Source organism: Heptranchias perlo, chromosome 16, assembly GCF_035084215.1.
Source record: "Heptranchias perlo isolate sHepPer1 chromosome 16, sHepPer1.hap1, whole genome shotgun sequence".
Taxonomy (NCBI): Eukaryota; Metazoa; Chordata; class Chondrichthyes; order Hexanchiformes; family Hexanchidae; genus Heptranchias; species Heptranchias perlo.
Window position 1 is genome coordinate 61,091,363 of NC_090340.1, and position 17,822 is coordinate 61,109,184.

A 17,822-nucleotide genomic window follows, 5' to 3' on the forward strand; every position below is an offset into this window, starting at 1 on the left:
GACACTGACACTGCGTTCTGAGTAGTCAGGGCCTTGGGGGATTTGTCCTACTTGCTTGCCATGAGGTACAAGAAGATGGGGGTTTCATGCTCTGAGATCCCAAGGTTTTATGGGTGAGGTATGGTAAGAAAGAACAGATTTGCATTTATATGGTGCCTTTAATAACCACAGGATGTTCTAAAGCACTTTACAGTCAATCAAGTACTTTGGAAATGTGGTCACTGTTGTAATGTAGGGAAACAGAGCAGCCAATTTGCGCAAAGCAAGATCCAACAAACTGCAATCTGATAATGACTGGAAAATCTGTTTTAGTGATGTTGGTTGAGGGATAAATATTGGCCCAGGACACTGGGGAGAAACTCTCCTGCTCTTCTTCGAAACGGTGCCCGTGGAATCTTTTACATCCACCTAAGAGGGCAGCCAGGGACCTTGGTTTGGCGTCTCATCCAAAAAGACAGCAGAGCATTCCCTCAGTGCTGCACTGGAGTGTCAGCAGAGATTATGTGCAGATTGAACCCACAACCTTCCGACTCAGAAAACAAAGGTGCTACCAACTGAGCCACCCTCAAGGCAAGTGCCCTCAGACTCTAGGGCGTGTGTTCCACCTGACCTGGCATATCGGTGACCCACATTGGCACATCTCGAACCCTCCGTCCAGTCCCAACACGCAGCCAGAGAACCCCTGCGCAGATGACGACGACGTATAGAAAAATTCTTTTATTGTAAAGTCCGGCTTCTCTGCCTGAAGCACAATAATAAAGCAACAGTACAATGTCCATAAATTGGAATAGTGATGCCGTAACATGTGTTGCGTGTTGGATTATTGAGACTTCATGGGTTTTTTTTTACTAAAATAAGAACTTTTAAGATTGTACAAATCGACACATAGAAATGACGTAGAAATCAGGCATTTCTCACTGTGATGGGACAGGTTCTGTGCCCGACACATATTAAACACAATACTTAAAGCATAAAATAAAAAGGTTTACAAGATTTAAACAGGAGTAATGTCTTGTTCTTTCGTTTTTGCAAAGACAGATTCGTTCTGTGTCCCCTCGTGCCTCAGTGTCACTGCAAGCTGTACCACGGAGAATATTATCGCTAATTTAAAAGGTATAGTCAGCGACTAAATTCAATACTTAAGGCTCAATACTCAAACTGTGTTATTGTCCGTGCCACCGATGGCATAATCTGTGTCCTGCAAGTCACAAAGCTTTGTAGAAAAGATCTTCTTTCCCCTCCCCACGCTAATTGATCGAAAATTTACTTTTTGATTTTGTTTGTTTCTTACTCTTAAAAGCTTTATCTCCCAATTCAGTCTTTTCCTCCTCCTGTGTCTTCGAAGCAATCGCAGGAAATTCGAAGGTAGGCACCTCCAGCCCCATCTTTTCTTTCTTTCTTTTTTTGGGGGGGGGGGTGGGGGGTGGGGGGAGGGTGTGAGAGGGGTGGGGGGGGAGAGGAGAACAGAAATTACTTAGCGTTGGAGTAAACCCGATTCACAGTATCCATCTTTGAAAAATAAAAAGGTCCTTTGACATTTAAAGGATGGAGTCGTTAACATCAGTACCTGCGCTCAATAAAATTGAGCATTTATTTATATATATATATATATATATAAAAAAAAGGAAAAAAAGAAAATAAAGATTGTAAATCTGCCCAATCCCACCAGAGCTTCAGTCCAGCGTTTCCATCTCTCGAAAGGGTTGTTTTTTTTTGTTTTTTTTTAAAGAATTTTAAGGCCAGGCTGATCTGTTATTGTTAAGAATCGTCGCAGTTGTCTTTAGATCCGTACAGGTCCGCCAGCCTCTTAAACCGCGGTCCCCAGCTGTTGAGGTAATCGTAGTCCAGGTCGGATTCCGTGGTGGCCGATTCCAGAGAGCTGAGGGACCCTGCCACCGACCCCCTGCCCTCGTAGCCGTAGATCTGGATGGAGTCGTAGGGAGGGGCGGTCGGATCGCAGTCAGCTTCCTGCAGCCTCACCTTGATGAAGTCGTCAACGTCGACGCTGTTGCGGGCGGTGCAGAACCCCTGCCTGGGCATGTACTGGAGCTCAGGCTTGATGTCCTTCCGCGGCAGAAAGCCATTGAGGCCGTCGGGGTTCTGCAGCGTGGCAATGTCAAAGGCCTCGGTGTCTTCCTCCCCGCCCCCCTCGTCGTCGTAGCTAATGATGTTCTCCCGCACGTCCTCCTCTTCGAATACGATCAAGGGCTCTTTCTTTTGACGTCTCAACGTCACAAACAGAACCACAATCACTGGAAAGGCATAAAGAGAAAGGAAAGGCAGGTTACCATTTTTGAAATGGTCTTATTTATGGAAGGAAGAAAGAATTTGCATTTCTATAGCATCTTTCACGATCTCAGGACATCCCAAAGCACTTTACAGTCAATGAAGTACTTTTTCAAGTGTAGTCACTGTTCTAATGTAAGAAATGCAGCAGTCAATTTGCGCACAGCAAGCTCCCACAAACAGCAATGTGGTAATTGACCAGATAATCTGTTTTTTAGGGATAAATATTGGTCAGGATACTGATGAGATCTCCCCTGCTCTTCTTCAATATAATGCCAAAGGATCTTTTACATCCACCTGAGAGGGCAGGTGGATGTAAAAGATTTAACATCTCATCCAAAAGACGGCACCTCCGACAGTGCAGCACTCCCTCAGCACTGCACTGGAGCGTTAACCTGGATTATGTGCTCAAGTCTCTGGAGTGGGACTTGAACTCACAACCTTCATGACTCTTAGAGGGGAGAGTACTACCTACTGAGTCATGGCTGGCACGGCAAGGAGCATTACGGAGAGCGGGCAACAATTTCCTGGAGGTGAAATGCAAGGGCTACGCCCTCACAGAGGTGCTAAATGTAGTGTACCCAAGGACTTGCTTAATCGACGGGCTAAAGGGATTCTTTCAGTTGCAGTGATGGGATTTATACAGTCTTGTGGTGTAACTAATGGGTTTCCCGAGTTCCCAAAACATTGATGTTGTACGTCAATCGTTAATATTTTATCATTTCAACCCTTTGATTGCCTTCTATTGCACAAGTTCATCCTCAGAGGACAAATGTGGTTCATCTGGGTTTGTATTTGAAAATAGAAAGGCATTTCGATCCCATTTATCTTCTCAAAGAGGAGGCAAGACAACGTTGAGTGATTGATGCCTTGTTCTACACTGGGCTTTAGGTGGAGTCAATCTGGTTGTTCAACCCAACATAGATCTGAAGCTGCAACAAAGGCACTTGAGGTTTTTTTTTTCCATGAACTACATTCGATAAGAGGTTATACCGTATGGCAGAGGACCCCTAGACTACAGCCTATAGACCACGTGCAACCTCTGAGCTCTGGCAGTGCACCTTACCAATCCTTAGGCAGATCAATCACGTCTCATGTAATCGATTCAACCATATAATTAATTCAGCCATGTAAGCAATTATACCGTGTACAGTTCTGGTCACTGCAGTACAAACAAAAAAGGATATTGCATCTGCTGAAAGGATACCGAAGCGGGCAAGCAGAACGATTGAGGGGATGGAGGGATTGGAATTTTCAATCCCAATTCTGGGCACTACACTTTCAGAAGGATGTCAAGGCTTTAGAGAGAGACTAGATGTGCTGGGGTTGATCTCCTTAGAGCAGAGAATGTTAATTGGAGATTTAATAGGGGAGTAGATGGGGAGAAACTGTTTCCACTGGCAGGAGGGTCGGTAACCAAAGGACACAAATTTAAGATAGCTGGCAAAAGAACCAGAGAGGAGATGAAGAGAAATATTTTTACGCAACAAGTTGTTCTGATCTGGAACGCGCTGCCTGAAAGGGCGGTGGAAGCAGATTCAATAGTAACTTTCATAAAGGAATCGGATAAATACTCGAAAAGGAAAAATTTGCAAGGCTATGGAGAAAGAGCAGGGGAGTGGGACTAATTGGATAGCTCTTTCGAAGAGCCGGCACGGGCACGATGGGCCGAATGGCCTCCTTCTGTGCTGAAGAATATAGGGATTGAATCAGGGTTGAAACTGTGCTCTGACAGTGACAAATGGGTTTGCATGAAATTCCTCCGTTTAATATCCAAACATTTTAATACACTCGTATGTTATCATTCAGGAACCGCATGAAGAACAACTGAAACTAACTGTAGTGAGCTGTGAATAATATTGTTTGAGACAATTGTCATGGGCCTTCTGTGACAAAAGAACCTTTATTAAAGATGCTACCTTGTCTGGGAACACAATACACTGGTACTGCAATCAGTAATTTAGCATTTTGTCCGCTCTAGGACATGGGGTAGAACCTTGTTATTGTAATGACTGAGTCTGGCTGTTGTTTGTGCCTTTTGTTGTTCCGTAGTGGAAAATCATTTGTTTTTTTTAAAAAGGCAATTGAATGAGTCACAATGGCATTGTAAGGTTCCAATTATAAAATCTTAATTTGACTGGCAATGAAAGGGAAAATAAGGAGTGTTCATATCAAACTGGCAGAGCAGCGGGTGAGAATTACAAGTAAAAAAAACTGCAAACGCTGGAATTCAGGAAGAGAAATGGAACATTCTGGAAACAGTTCTGATGAAGAATCGAGACCGAGAAGCATTTAACCTGCATTTTCTCTGCTCAGGTGCTGACAGACCCGCTGGGTTATTTGTGGGCCTAGATACGGACGTGATAATGACCAATTTATCAGGGCAGAGGCACGGGGCAGCTGGGGCCACTGCTAAATTAGTCGGGGGCCTTTTTCTAGGCCTCTTCCGCTCGTTTGGGACCCAGATTGGTAAATGGGTTTGCCTCGGGAACCCTTCCTCTTGGATCGAGGGAGCTGCCTCTGCGGCCGCGGCTGGTGTTCACGACTTGCCCGTGATAAACAAAGGCCGGCAGACCAACTTGCCATGGCCCTGCCCACCAGCCTCGTTAGTTGCACCGATTCGGGCGCTATCCAATTTCTACCCAGTCATCTCTCAATGCTGCTCTCTCCCGTTTACTTCACCTGGTGCGGGCCGCTCCAGCTCAAGCCCCACCAAAGAAAGAAAGAACAAACTTGCATTTCTATAGCGCCTTTCACGACCTCAGGATGTCCCAAAGCCCTTTACAGCCAGTGATGTACTTTTTGAAGTGTAGTCACTGTTGTAATGTAGGGAAACGCGGCAGCCAATTTGCGCACAGCAAGATCCCACATACAGCAATGAGATAACGACCAGATAATCTGTTTTTTTTAAAGTGATGTTGATTGAGGGATAAATATTGGCCCAGGACACCGGGGAGAACTCCCCTGCTCTTCTTTGAAATAGTGGCCGTGGGATCTTTTACATCCACCTGAGAGGGCAGACAGGGCCTCAGTTTAACATCTCATCCAAAGGAGACTTGCAGGTCCCGTTGGTAAAGAGGAAGGGAATTTGGCTCTGTCGTGTAAGATTGATACCCAATCTCCAATGGTACCTGAAATTTGCATTGCTTGTCTGATACTCCCAACTCAATAAAAGTAGCAATGCAGATTAATAAGGCCATGAAAAAGGCAAATCAAGCACTGGGGTTCATTTCTAGTGGGATAGGATTGAAAAGCAGAGAAGTTATGTTTAACTTGTATAGAACCTTGTTTGGACCAAACTTGGAGTACGTTGCACAGTTTTAGTCTCCACATTATAGAAAGGATATAGAGACATTAGAGAAGATGCAAAAGAGATTCACAAGGATGATACCAGAACTGAGAAGAAATCCTTATCAGGATAGGCTGAACAGGCTGGGGCTCTTTTCTCCAGAAAAGGGAAGGCTGAGGGGTGACCTGATAGAGGTCTTTAAGATAATGATAGGGTTTGATAGGGTAGACGTAGAGAAAATGTTTCCACTTGTGGGGGAGTCCAAAACTAGAGGTCATAAATATAAAATAGTCACTAATAAATCCAATAGGGAATTCAGGAGAAACTTCTATACCCAAAGAGTGGTGAGAATGTGGAACTCACTAGCACAAGGAGTAGTTGAGGCAAATAGCATAGATGCATTTAAGGGGCAGCTGAACAAACAAATGGGGGAGTAAAGAATAGAATAGGTAGGGAGGGAGGAGGCTTGTGTGGAGCATAAACGCAGGCATAGAGCAGTTGGGCTGAATGGCCTGTCTCTGTGGTGTAGTTTCGATGTAATTCAATGTACTGCCCAGCACAGAGATCTGTGCTTGTTTGTATATTCATGGGAAAACAAAAAACAAAAGTAAGACATTTATTTCTGTGAAGATCTTTTACAACTTTATAAAATTCATCTTAATCTAACTGGATGGCTTTGGTGTCCATTAGCCTAATGACACCACTCAGGAGTGAGTGATGCCTTTGAATTCCACCCTTTGGAAATGCTAATCCACTCATTGTAAATCCAAATAGGTCAGTCTGTGGTTATCATCTCCTTACTGATTACCTGCCGCAACTGAGCAGGGGCAAGTGTCATAGCTACAAGTCTTTGTGGCCCCAAACTGTCCCATTAAACGTATGACAGCACTTAGTGCAAATGGAGAAATACTAATGCAAAAAAAAAAGTACACCACAGAGCTTGAGGCTCCCAGCACCTTCACGCAAAAATGAATTTGCTGAAAGAGATTTGCGGTAGTTCACAGTGAAGATTTTCATCTTTATAGATTTTCAAGGACCCTGAAGTGTATGGCATAAAATTAAAGATGTATTTTAAAGGAAAGGAAGGAACTTGCATTTATAGAGCACCTTTCACAACCTCAGGATGCCCCAAAGCACTTTACAGCCATTGAAGTACTTTCGAAGTGCAGTTATTGTTGTAATGTAGGGATATGGGACAGTCAATTTGAACACAGCACCATCCCACAAACCGTAATGTTATAACGACCAGAAATCTGTTTTTTTTTTACTGATGTTGGTTGAGGGGTAAATATTGGCCAGGACACTGGGGAGAACTACCCTGCTCTTCTTCGAAATAGTGCAATGGGATCTTTTATGTCCACCAGGTGCGGCCTCAGTTTACTGACTCCACTCCAGCACCTAATCCAGGCGGACACTCCCATTGCTGTACTGAGGGAGTGCTGCACTGTCGGAGGTGCCGTCTTTCGGATGAGACGTTAAACCGAGAACCCGTCTGCCCTCTCTGGTGGATGTAAAATATCCCACAGCACCTTTTCGAAGAAGAGCAAGGGAGTTCTCCCCGGTGTCCTGGGGCCGATATTTATCCCTCAACCAACATCACTAAAAACAGATTATCTGGTTATTATCTTCATTGCTGTTTGTGGGAGCTTGCTGTGCGCAAAGTGGCTGCAGCGGCTGCACTTCAAAGTACTTCATTGGCTGTAAAGCACTTTGGGACGTCCTGAGGTCGTGAAAGGCGCTATATAAATGCAAGTTCTTTCTTTCTTCACTTACCAAGAAGTATGATGATGCAGGTGAGGATGGCAATCAGTGCTCCAGTGCTGAGCCCAGCCGGCAAAGTTAAGGGTTCCGTGTTGCACGACTGCACGCTCCCATCGGCGCTACAGCTGCACACCCGGATGGTGAGGGTGTTGGTGCTACTCATGAGGGGGACCCCTCCATCGGAGATCACCACGGGTAAGAGGTAGACTTCCTGTTTCTGCCTGCTCATGGCTCCTCGACGCACCCTTACATCAGCGGAATGACCTGTGTGGGGGGAAAAAATGGCACAGATTGAGGGACCAAGTGACATTGGGCAGAATCCCTCAATATGTCTGCACTAGAAGATGGTACTTCCTCAACAAAATGGGTTCTATAGTCTAGTGGCGAGAGTACTGGACTGGTAACCAGGGGTTATGAATTTCTAATCCCACCATGAGCTGTAGGAAGGTAGGGACAGTAGGGGGCCATTCAGCCCCTCGAGCCTGCTCTGCCATTCAATTAGATCCTGGCTGATCTGTAACTCAATGCCATTTGCACGCCTTGGTTCCGTATCCCTCAATATCCTTGTATAACAAAAATCTATCGATCTTAGTCTTGAAATTTTCAATTGACCTCCAGCCTCAACAGCTTTTTGGGGGGAGAGAGTTCCAGATTTCCACTCCCCTTTTGTGTGAAGAAGTGCTTCCTGATTTCGCCCCTGAACGGCCGAGCTCTAATTTTAAGATTATGCCCCCCTTGTTCTGGATTCCCCCACTTGTGAAAGTGAATTTGATAAATCTGGTACTCTGTGGGCTGGCACAAGCAAAAATGACCATGAAAGATGTCGGATTGTTGTAAAAACCCAACTGGTTCACTAATGTTCTTCAGGGAAAGGAATCTGTCACCCCCCACCTGGTCTAGCCTTAGGTTATTACATTCCAACACTATCAGGACCCCTTTTATAGAGGGAATCTCTCCATCAGGACCCCTTTTATAGAGGGAATCTCTCCATCAGGACCCCTTTTATAGAGGGAATCTCTCCATCAGGACCCCTTTTATAGATGGAATTTCTCCATCAGGACCCCTTTTATAGAGGGATTCTCTCCATCAGGACCCCTTTTATAGAGGGAATCTCTCCATCAGGACCCCTTTTACGGAGGGAATCTCTCCATCCGGACCCCTTTTATGGAGGGAATCTCTCCATCAGGAACCCTTTTATAGAGGGAATTTCTCCATCAGGACCCCTTTTATAGAGGGATTCTCTCCATCAGGACCCCTTTTATAGAGGGAATCTCTCCATCAGGACCCCTTTTACGGAGGGAATCTCTCCATCAGGACCCCTTTTACGGAGGGAATCTCTCCATCAGGACCCCTTTTACGGAGGGAATCTCTCCATCAGGACCCCTTTTACGGAGGGAATCTCTCCATCAGGACCCCTTTTACGGAGGGAATCTCTCCATCAGGACCCCTTTTACGGAGGGAATCTCTCCATCAGGACCCCTTTTATAGAGGGAATCTCTCCATCAGGACCCCTTTTACGGAGGGAATCTCTCCATCAGGACCCCTTTTATAGAGGGATTCTCTCCATCAGGACCCCTTTTATAGAGGGATTCTCTCCATCAGGACCCCTTTTACGGAGGGAATCTCTCCATCAGGACCCCTTTTACAGAGGTAATCTCTCCATCAGGACCCCTTTTATAGAGGGATTCTCTCCATCAGGACCCCTTTTACAGAGGGATTCTCTCCATCAGGACCCCTTTTACGGAGGGAATCTCTCCATCAGGACCCCTTTTACGGAGGGAATCTCTCCATCAGGACCCCTTTTACGGAGGGAATCTCTCCATCAGGACCCCTTTTATGGAGGGAATCTCTCCATCAGGACCCCTTTTACGGAGGGAATCTCTCCATCAAGACCCCTTTTATGGAGGGAATCTCTCCATCAGGACCCCTTTTACAGAGGGAATCTCTCCATCAGGACCCCTTTTATAGAGGGATTCTCTCCATCAGGAACCCTTTTATAGAGGGATTCTCTCCATCAGGACCCCTTTTATAGAGGGATTCTCTCCATCAGGACCCCTTTTATAAAGGGAATCTCTCCATCAGGAGCCCTTTTATAAAGGGAATCTCTCCATCAGGACCCCTTTTACGGAGGGAATCTCTCCATCAGGACCCCTTTTACGGAGGGAATCTCTCCATCAGGACCCCTTTTACGGAGGGAATCTCTCCATCAGGACCCCTTTTATAGAGTATGTCTCACCATTGGGAGCCCTTTTTAAATAGGTTGGGGTAAAGCTACGTCTTCACCTCCTGGGCTTTAATCTGAAATGAATGGAATGTAAATCAGGTGGGCACGACAATGGGTGGGCAATCCGCTTCACCAGATTACCAACCAGGCAGTGAAGATGTAAGATTACCATCTCACCATGAGAAAAATTAAACCGTTACAAACAAACACATGTTTCAAAGCTCGTTTCTGTCTCTTTCTGTTTATTTTTGGGTATTTTATTTTATTTTTGCATGGTGAGTGCTAATGAGATCATTGGGAATTAGTCATTAACCCTGGATGCCTCAGTGAACTACTGATTTCAACTATTTATGTGCGTTCTAGTTCAGCTTCTCGGCTCAGACACTCTCTGTTCTCCCCCCGAGTTTGTTTTTCCCTATGCGATGGCAAGGATATCATGGCCTTGGAGAGGGTGCTGAGGAGGTTTACCAGAATGATACCATACGAACATACGAATTAAGAGCAGTAGTAGGCCATTCGGCCCCTCGAGCTTGATCTGCCATTTGATAAGATCATGGCTGATCTGATTGTGACCTCAACCCTACTTTCCCGTCTACCTACTATAACCTTTGACTCCCTTGTTAATCAGGAATCTATCTAACTCAGCCTTAAAAATATTCAATGACCCTGCCTCCACCGCTCTCTGGGGAAGGGAGTTCCACAGACTCACGACCCTCTGAGAGAAAAAATTTCTCCTCATCTCCGTCTTAAATGGGAGACCCCTTATTTTTAAACTGTGGCCCCGAGTTCTAGTCTCTCCCACAAGGGGAAACATCCCCTCAGCATCAACCCCTTCTAGTCCCCTCAGGATCTTATATGTTTCAATAAGATCACCTCTCATTCTTCTAAACTCCAATGTATACAGGCCCAACTTGTCCAACCTTTCCTCATAAGATAACCTCCCCATCCCAGGGATGAGGGTCTTCAGTCATGTGGAGAGACAAGAGAAACTGTGATTGTTCTCCTTAGAGCAGAGAAGGCTAAAGGGAGATTTGATAGAGGTGTTCAAAATTATGAGGGGTTTTGATAGAGTAAATAAGGAGAAACTGTTTCCAGTGGCAGGAGGGTCGGTAGCCAGAGGTAAACAGAGTGAAGATAATCGGCAAAAGAACCAGAGGGGAGATGAGGAGATTTTTTTTTAACGCCGCGAGTTGTTATGATCTGGAATGCACTGCCTGAAAGGGCGGTGGAAGCAGATTCAATGGTAACTTAAACGTGAATTGGATAAATACTTGAAAAGGAAAAATTTGCAGGGCTATGGGGAAAGAGCAGGGGAGTGGGACTAATTGGATAGCTCTTTCAAAGAGCTGGCACAGGCACAATGGGCTGAATGGCCTCCTTTTGTGCTATGCTATTCTTTTATTCTATGTAATCAACACCCACTATTGAAATAAAAGTAGACAGGAAAGAATGAGGGTGATATTGTTTATTGATTGACAGACTCGGATGAAAGGAACAGCACTGATGCTGGAAGGACTAAAAGGTGAAGTAAATCAAAAAATAGCAAGTATGTGATTCCAAGCTCGAGTCTTTAAAATCTGTTCCTTGTCGGAGGAAGGACAGACTAAGGGAGATACAGAGTCTCACAGTGTCCGGGTCTTGGGAAAGAATGAGTTAAAGGGTTGGAAGTTTAAACACATTGTTGTGAGCAGATTTCATTAAACAGCGATTCTGGTAGATCTGCACGGCCACTGCGGCTAATTGTTCAATACGGTTATACATCTTTTTAACTTTCATGCTCTTCAGGGTCGAACCCAGCTGTGACATCCCTCTCTGCCGCCAACCACAGTCAAACACCCCGCTGACACACACTACCCAGGTTCCTGCATGAAGGATGGCCATACATGCCCGGGAAGTGTGCCCCGGTGACAGGCAGTGCCTTCCCGCCCAGAAGTGGAGAATCTCGGAGAAAGAAAGCAAAATAAATGGTATAGTGAAACTTGTGTATAATTAGCACCTCTGGGACTATTGTGGGGCAGTCCTCGTGTACGAGCGAAGGTCGAATACAGACTGGAACGTGAATCATCAGCTCAGGGCACATTAAACCCCAATGTGGTTGAGGACTTTCTAAACTTAAACCATGAAACATTAACCAAAGTCTTCTATGGAGGGACAGCAGGGTTAACGACTCTATCTACTCAAAGTCATTAATCAGATGCCAAGTTTAATTAATTGGTGGATATATCAGTAAAGTGCCTGAAACCATTCGTTATGGGTCGTGGGGATTGCAAGTGACCATTATAAGTAGGTGGTCTTCTTTGATAAACACCCAGTTGCTTCGGATTGATGATTTCTCTCCTTCGCCCATCCTGCATCACTGAGATATTGGAATTCCAGCTTTAGGGAGTTTCATACCATTCAAATATCATAGAAACCATGCTCATAAAGGAGCAAGATCCTTCAGGTACCTTGAAACAGCCGCTAAGCTCAGCAACCTAATTACCTTCTGTACAATGTTCCCCAATCCCTTCTCTCTCCAGAATCACTGCCAATTGCCTCTGAATGCCTTTGTACTGTGCACCTCAATGGAACATTCCCGATACCTTCACACATGCCAACCTGGAAAACTAGCCAAACCATCGAAAAAGCTACCAGCTGAGAAAAACAGCCTATGATGTGAAAACAAATAATCACACACTATAAGTGCCACAGAACATGGGCTTATTTTAACTTTAGCTGAGTACCTCATGCACACGAGAGTGTATTTAACCTTCTCTGCTCTAAGGAGAACAATCCCAGCTTCTCCAGTCTCTCCACGTAACTGGAATCCCCCATCCCTGGCACCATTCTAGTACATCTCCCCCGCACCATCTCCAGGGCCTTGACATCATTCCTAAAAGTGGTGCCCAGAATAGGACACAATACTCCAGCTGAGGCCTAACCAGTGATTTATAAAGGTTTAGCAGGCCTCGTTATCTTGTGAAGTGTGAGGGCCCAGCAGATGTGCACATTAAAACTGAGTCAGGGGAACTGATGGAACAATCTATTTGGGCTTGGGCAGTCTGAAGAGGGTTGGCTACGTGCTAATTTTCAAGAGGTGATGGGTTGAGGCAATATGATTGGCAGGCAAGTGTGGCAGTCCAAACAAGAAAGGACTTGCCTTTCTATCACTTTTATCATGTCCTCATGACCTCTCAAAATTTTGAAGTGCAGCCACTTTTGTTAAGTGGGGAAAAAATGGCCAATTGACACACAGCAAGATCCCCCAAACAGCAAATGAGATAAATGACCAGTTAATTTGTTTTTGGTGGTGTTGATTGAGGAAGTAATGCTGGACTAGGCGCCAAGCAAGCTCCCTCTTCCTCTTCTTTGAATACATAGAATTACATGGAATGTACAGCCATTCAGGCCATTCGGCCCAACGGGTCCTTGCCAGTGTTTATGCACCACACGCACGAGCCTCCTCCCACCCCTCTGCAATTAACCCTATCAGCATAACCTTCAAATCTTTTCTCCCTCATGTGTTTATCCAGCTTCCACGGGATGTTCCATAGGCCTGAACAGACAGACAGACAGGGCCTCGGTTTATTTCATCCGATATACGGCAACTCCCACTGCGCAACCCCCCCCTCCCTCCCTCCCTCCTCCCCACCCAACTGCGCGCACCCCCCCCCACCACTCCTTCCCCTCCCCTCCCCCCCCCCCCTCCTCACATCCCAATACCACCAGGAACAAATTAGCTGGTCCTTTATCTCATTTGCTGTTTGCGGGATCTTGCTGTGCGAAAATCAACAATAATAATAACAACAACAACTTGCATTTATATAGCGCCTTTAATGTAGTAAAACGTCCCAAGGCGCTTCACAGGAGCGATTATCAAACAAAATTTGACACCGAGCCACATAAGGAGATATTAGGGCAGGTGACAAAAAGCTTGGTCAAAGAGATAGGTTTTAAGGAGCCTCTTAATGGAGGAGAGAGGGGTAGAGAGGTGGAGAGGTTTAGTGAGAGAATTCCAGAGCTTAGGGCCTAGGCAGCTGAAGGCACGGCCGCCAATGGTGGAGGGATTAAAATCAGGGATGCACAAGAGGCCAGAATTGGAGGAACGCAGAGATCTCGGAGGTTTGTAGGGCTGGAGGAGGTTGCAGAGATAGGGAGGGGCGAGGCCATGGAGGGATTTGACAGCAAGGTTGAGAATTTAAAAATCCAGGTGTTCCCGGACCAGGAGCCAATGTAGGTCAGCGAGCACAGGGGGCGATGGGTGAACTGGACTTGGTGCGAGTTAGGGTTCGGGCAGCAGAGTTTTGGATCAGCTCAAGTTTATGGAGGGTGGAAGATAGGTGGCTGGCCAGGAGAGCATTGGAATAGTCAAGTCTAGAGATAACAAAGACATAGATGAGGGTTTCTGCAGCAGATGAGCTGAGGCAGGGGCGGAGACGAGTAGTGTTACAGAGGTGGAAGTAGGCGGTCTTGGTGATGGAGCGGATATGTGGTCGGAAGCTCATCTCAGGGTCAAATAGGACACCAAGGTTGCGAACGGTCTGGTTCAGCCTCAGACAGAGGCCGGGGAGAGGGATGGAGTCAGAGGTTAGGGAATGGAGTTTGTGGCGGGGACCAAAGACAATGGCTTTGGTCTTCCCAGTATTTAGTTTGAGGAAATTATTACTCATCCAGTACGGGATATCGAATAAGCAGTGTGACAAATCAGACAGTGGAGTGGTTGTTGGAGGCCAATCATCTCAGCACCAGGGCATTGCTGCAGGAGTTGCTCAGGGCAGTGTCCAAGGCTCAACCATCTTCAGCTGCTTCATCAATGACCTTCCCTCCATCATAAGGTCAGAAATGAGGATGTTCGCTAATGATTGCACAGTGTTCAGTTCCATTCGCAACCCCTCAAATAATGAAGCAGTCCGAGCCCGCATGCAGCAAGGCCTGGACAACATCCAGGCTTGGGCTCATAAGTGGCAAGTAACATTCGCGCCAGATAAGTGCCAGGCAATGACCATCTCCAACAAGAGAGAATCTAACCACCTCCCCTTGACATTCAAACGCATTACCATCGCCGAATCCCCCACCATCAACATCCTGGGGGTCACCATTGATCAGAAACTTAACTGGACCAGCCATATAAATACTGTGGCTACGAGAGCAGGTCAGAGGCTGGGTATTCTGCGGCGAGTGACTCACCTCCTGATTCCCCAAAGCCTTTCCACCATCTACAAGGCACAAGTCAGAAGTGTGATGGAATACTCTCCACTTGCTTGGATGAGTGCAGCTCCAACAACACTCAAAAAGCTCGACACCATCCAGGACAAAGCAGCCCACTTGATTGGCACCCCGTCTACCACCCTAAACATTCACTCCCTTCACCACCGGCGCACTGTGGCTGCAGTGTGCACCATCCACAGGATGCACTGCAGCAACTCTTCTTCGACAGCTCCTCCCAAACCCACGACCTCTACCACCTAGAAAGAGAAGAGCAGCAGGCACATGGGAACAACACCACCTGCACGTTCCCCTCCAAGTCACACACCATCCTGACTTGGAAATATATCTCCGTTCCTTCATTGTCGCTGGGTCAAAATCCTGGAACTCCCTTCCTAACAGCACTGTGGGAGAACCGTCACCACACGGACTGCAGCGGTTCAAGAAGGCGGCTCACTACCACCTTCTTGAGGGCAATTAGGGATGGGCAATAAATGCCGGCCTCGCCAGCGACGCCCACATCCCATGAACGAATAAAAAAAAAAGGTGATGGCGAGGCAGAGTTGGGTGTTGCCAGCATACAGGTGGAATCTGACGTTGTGTTTTCGGATGATGTCGTCCAGGGGCAGCATGTAGACGAGAAATAGGAGGGGGCCAAGGATAGATCCATGGGGGACTCCAGAGGAAACGGTGCAGGAGTGAGAAGAGAAAGCCGTTGCAGGAGATTCTCTGGCTACGACTGCGTGGATAAGAATGGAACCAGGTGAGGGCAGTCCCACCCAGCTGGACGACGGAGGAGAGGTGTTGGAGGAGGATGGTGTGGTCAACCGTGTCAAAGGCTGCAGACAGGTCGAGAAGGATCGGCCATTTCTTCCTACGTAATAACAATGGCTGCACTTCAAAATTTTGGGAGATCATGAGGACACAATAAAAGGGATATCGAGGCAAGTCCTTTCTTGCTTAGACTGCCACACTTGCCTGCCAATCATGTTGTTGCAGCTCCTCCCACCTAATCACCTCTCAAAAATCAGCATGTAGCCAACCCTCTTCAGACTGCCCAATACCAGAATAGATTGTTCCCCTTTCCAGACAGAACAAGTCCACCTTCATTAACCTTCCATAAAAACACACGCAGAAATTCCAGAGACCAGGAATTATCCTCGTAGCTTATCCCTGTTATGGGCAAGACTCCAGTTTCCCCAAACTCATAACTGGAATCCTTTCTCTTACTGTTCTGCCCACATGGTTAGCCTGCCAGGCACGGTTTGAATTTCACAAGAATTGATTCCCCAAGTTTAAATGTACTTACACAGCTATTTTTCTTTTGCGATTAGAATAATTCCTTTACGAAGCATATACATAAATATTCAACAGGAGGAGGCGGTGAATGAGCATTCCGATCTCACACAGTGCGAAGGCATCTCATTAACTTCCATGCCCCAATGTGATCTCCAGTAGCACAACATGTATAATGCAATAAGCTATTTAATAAGGGCAGAAAATGTCATCATTCTTACACTGCTATGATATGTCATCTCCTTGTGCAGCTATTAATATGGAGGGCCCAGCAATGGGGACGGTTAGAACTGTAGGTTTGTTAAAGTTTAGTGATAGCTTTGAATATTAAAAGCTTTACCAAGGCCCTCTGGCACTGTACATTGGTGCATTAATGAGGGCTTGCGCTGAGTGGGAAGGAGGAGGGGGGTGTTGAGGGTAGTCATGGGGCAGTGAGAGGGAGGGATGGGATAGGCTTGGGGCAGCGACAGGATCATGGGATAGTATAGGAGCAGGGCAGGGATAGAATCATGGGACAGAAGGGATTTTATATGAGCAGGACGACAACATGGGACAGGAGGGATTGTTTAAAATCAGGACAGTGTATAGAATCATGGAAACGGGAGATAGTATAGGAGGACAGGGATAGGAAGGGCAGTTAAACAACACATACATGAAAAGTGGCCAATGCACACTCACACCTTCCAACAGTGAGCACGGGATAGGTGATCAGGACCAGGTTTGCTGCTGGTTTTTCTCCTCAGGGGCACGGAGGCTAACTGAAGCTGCCTGAGTATCAGCGAACTCAATGCTTTCCAGGGACTGAAGCTACAGCCTTCCTAGTCTGTATAACTCAGTTGTTGTTTTTGTATCATTGCACTCTTCCCTTGGAGAGAATGGTGTGAGGACTCGCAGGCTGATTAACACTCTGACCGGCCACGATGCGAACGTCCCTTCCACGGCCGTAACCGTCTTTATACCAGCCCATGGGGGGGAGGGAGGTTAGTCCTGTACGGCAGGGGGGTTTTATGGACTCCAACAACCCATATGATGATGGGCAGTGGGGCGTGGGGGGAGGGAGAAGGGCCACCCACACCCACCGGACTCGAGTATCCCCGCTGGACGTCAACGCAGAATTCAGAGCCGGAGCTCCGGTCTCCACTCGCCGGGACTGCCTGGGAGCAGGATTCGAACCACTCAACCCTCTAACTCCGAGGTGGGAATGCTAGCACTGAGCCAAGGGCTCTCTCCCATACAGCTCACTCAGTCTCTGCTTTAACCGGCTCAGCCTAATTATCCCGTTTTCAATGCGTATCGATCCACTGATATCTGGCGAAGGCAGCACATTCTCGAAGGCAGGCTCTTGGGTGTAATATATGCTCTGGTTTAGGTTGAGTTGGTGAAGGAACGAATGGGGCTGTTGGGCTACAGCTCACAGCTAATCCAAGGCAGATCGAAGTGTTGCATCTGGTGCCAATGTATTCGATTGGGTTTCTCTGCTGACATCTCCATTCTGACATCCCACATTCCCATTATACTGATAATTACATCAAAAAAAAATATGGGAATCTCCAAGGTCCCATCATCTTGATTGCTTCACATTGATTGGGGAACGTCCTTATCAGATTACCGTGATACTGACTATTCTAGATGAGCATCATTAAAATCTTATTAGCTCCCAATCACTTGTGGTGATAGAGTCAAGCAAGCATCAGAATATCTTTTTTCTAATTAGTCTCCATGATGCCAGTGATTAGAGGCAGGGTCACAAAAGGTCATTGGGAAATGAAATGAAGAGAAGTG

The 17,822-nt window shown here is 46.5% G+C and overlaps 1 protein-coding gene across 4 annotated transcripts in view; it reads right to left on the reverse strand.

Annotated features, from left to right (window-relative positions):
- Nucleotides 1–702: 702 nt before the first annotated feature.
- Nucleotides 703–17,822, reverse strand: part of LOC137333811 (cadherin-11-like) — a 152,433-nt gene continuing 135,313 nt past the window's right edge. For all 4 annotated transcript variants that reach the window (XM_067998166.1, XM_067998163.1, XM_067998165.1 and 1 more), the window contains 2 exons: nucleotides 7,349–7,600; nucleotides 703–2,252 (listed from right to left, as the gene is read on the reverse strand). In XM_067998166.1, coding sequence (XP_067854267.1) covers nucleotides 1,759–2,252; nucleotides 7,349–7,600 — 746 coding nt within the window. In that variant the 3' untranslated portion in view covers nucleotides 703–1,758. The remainder of the gene's footprint in view (nucleotides 2,253–7,348; nucleotides 7,601–17,822) is intronic.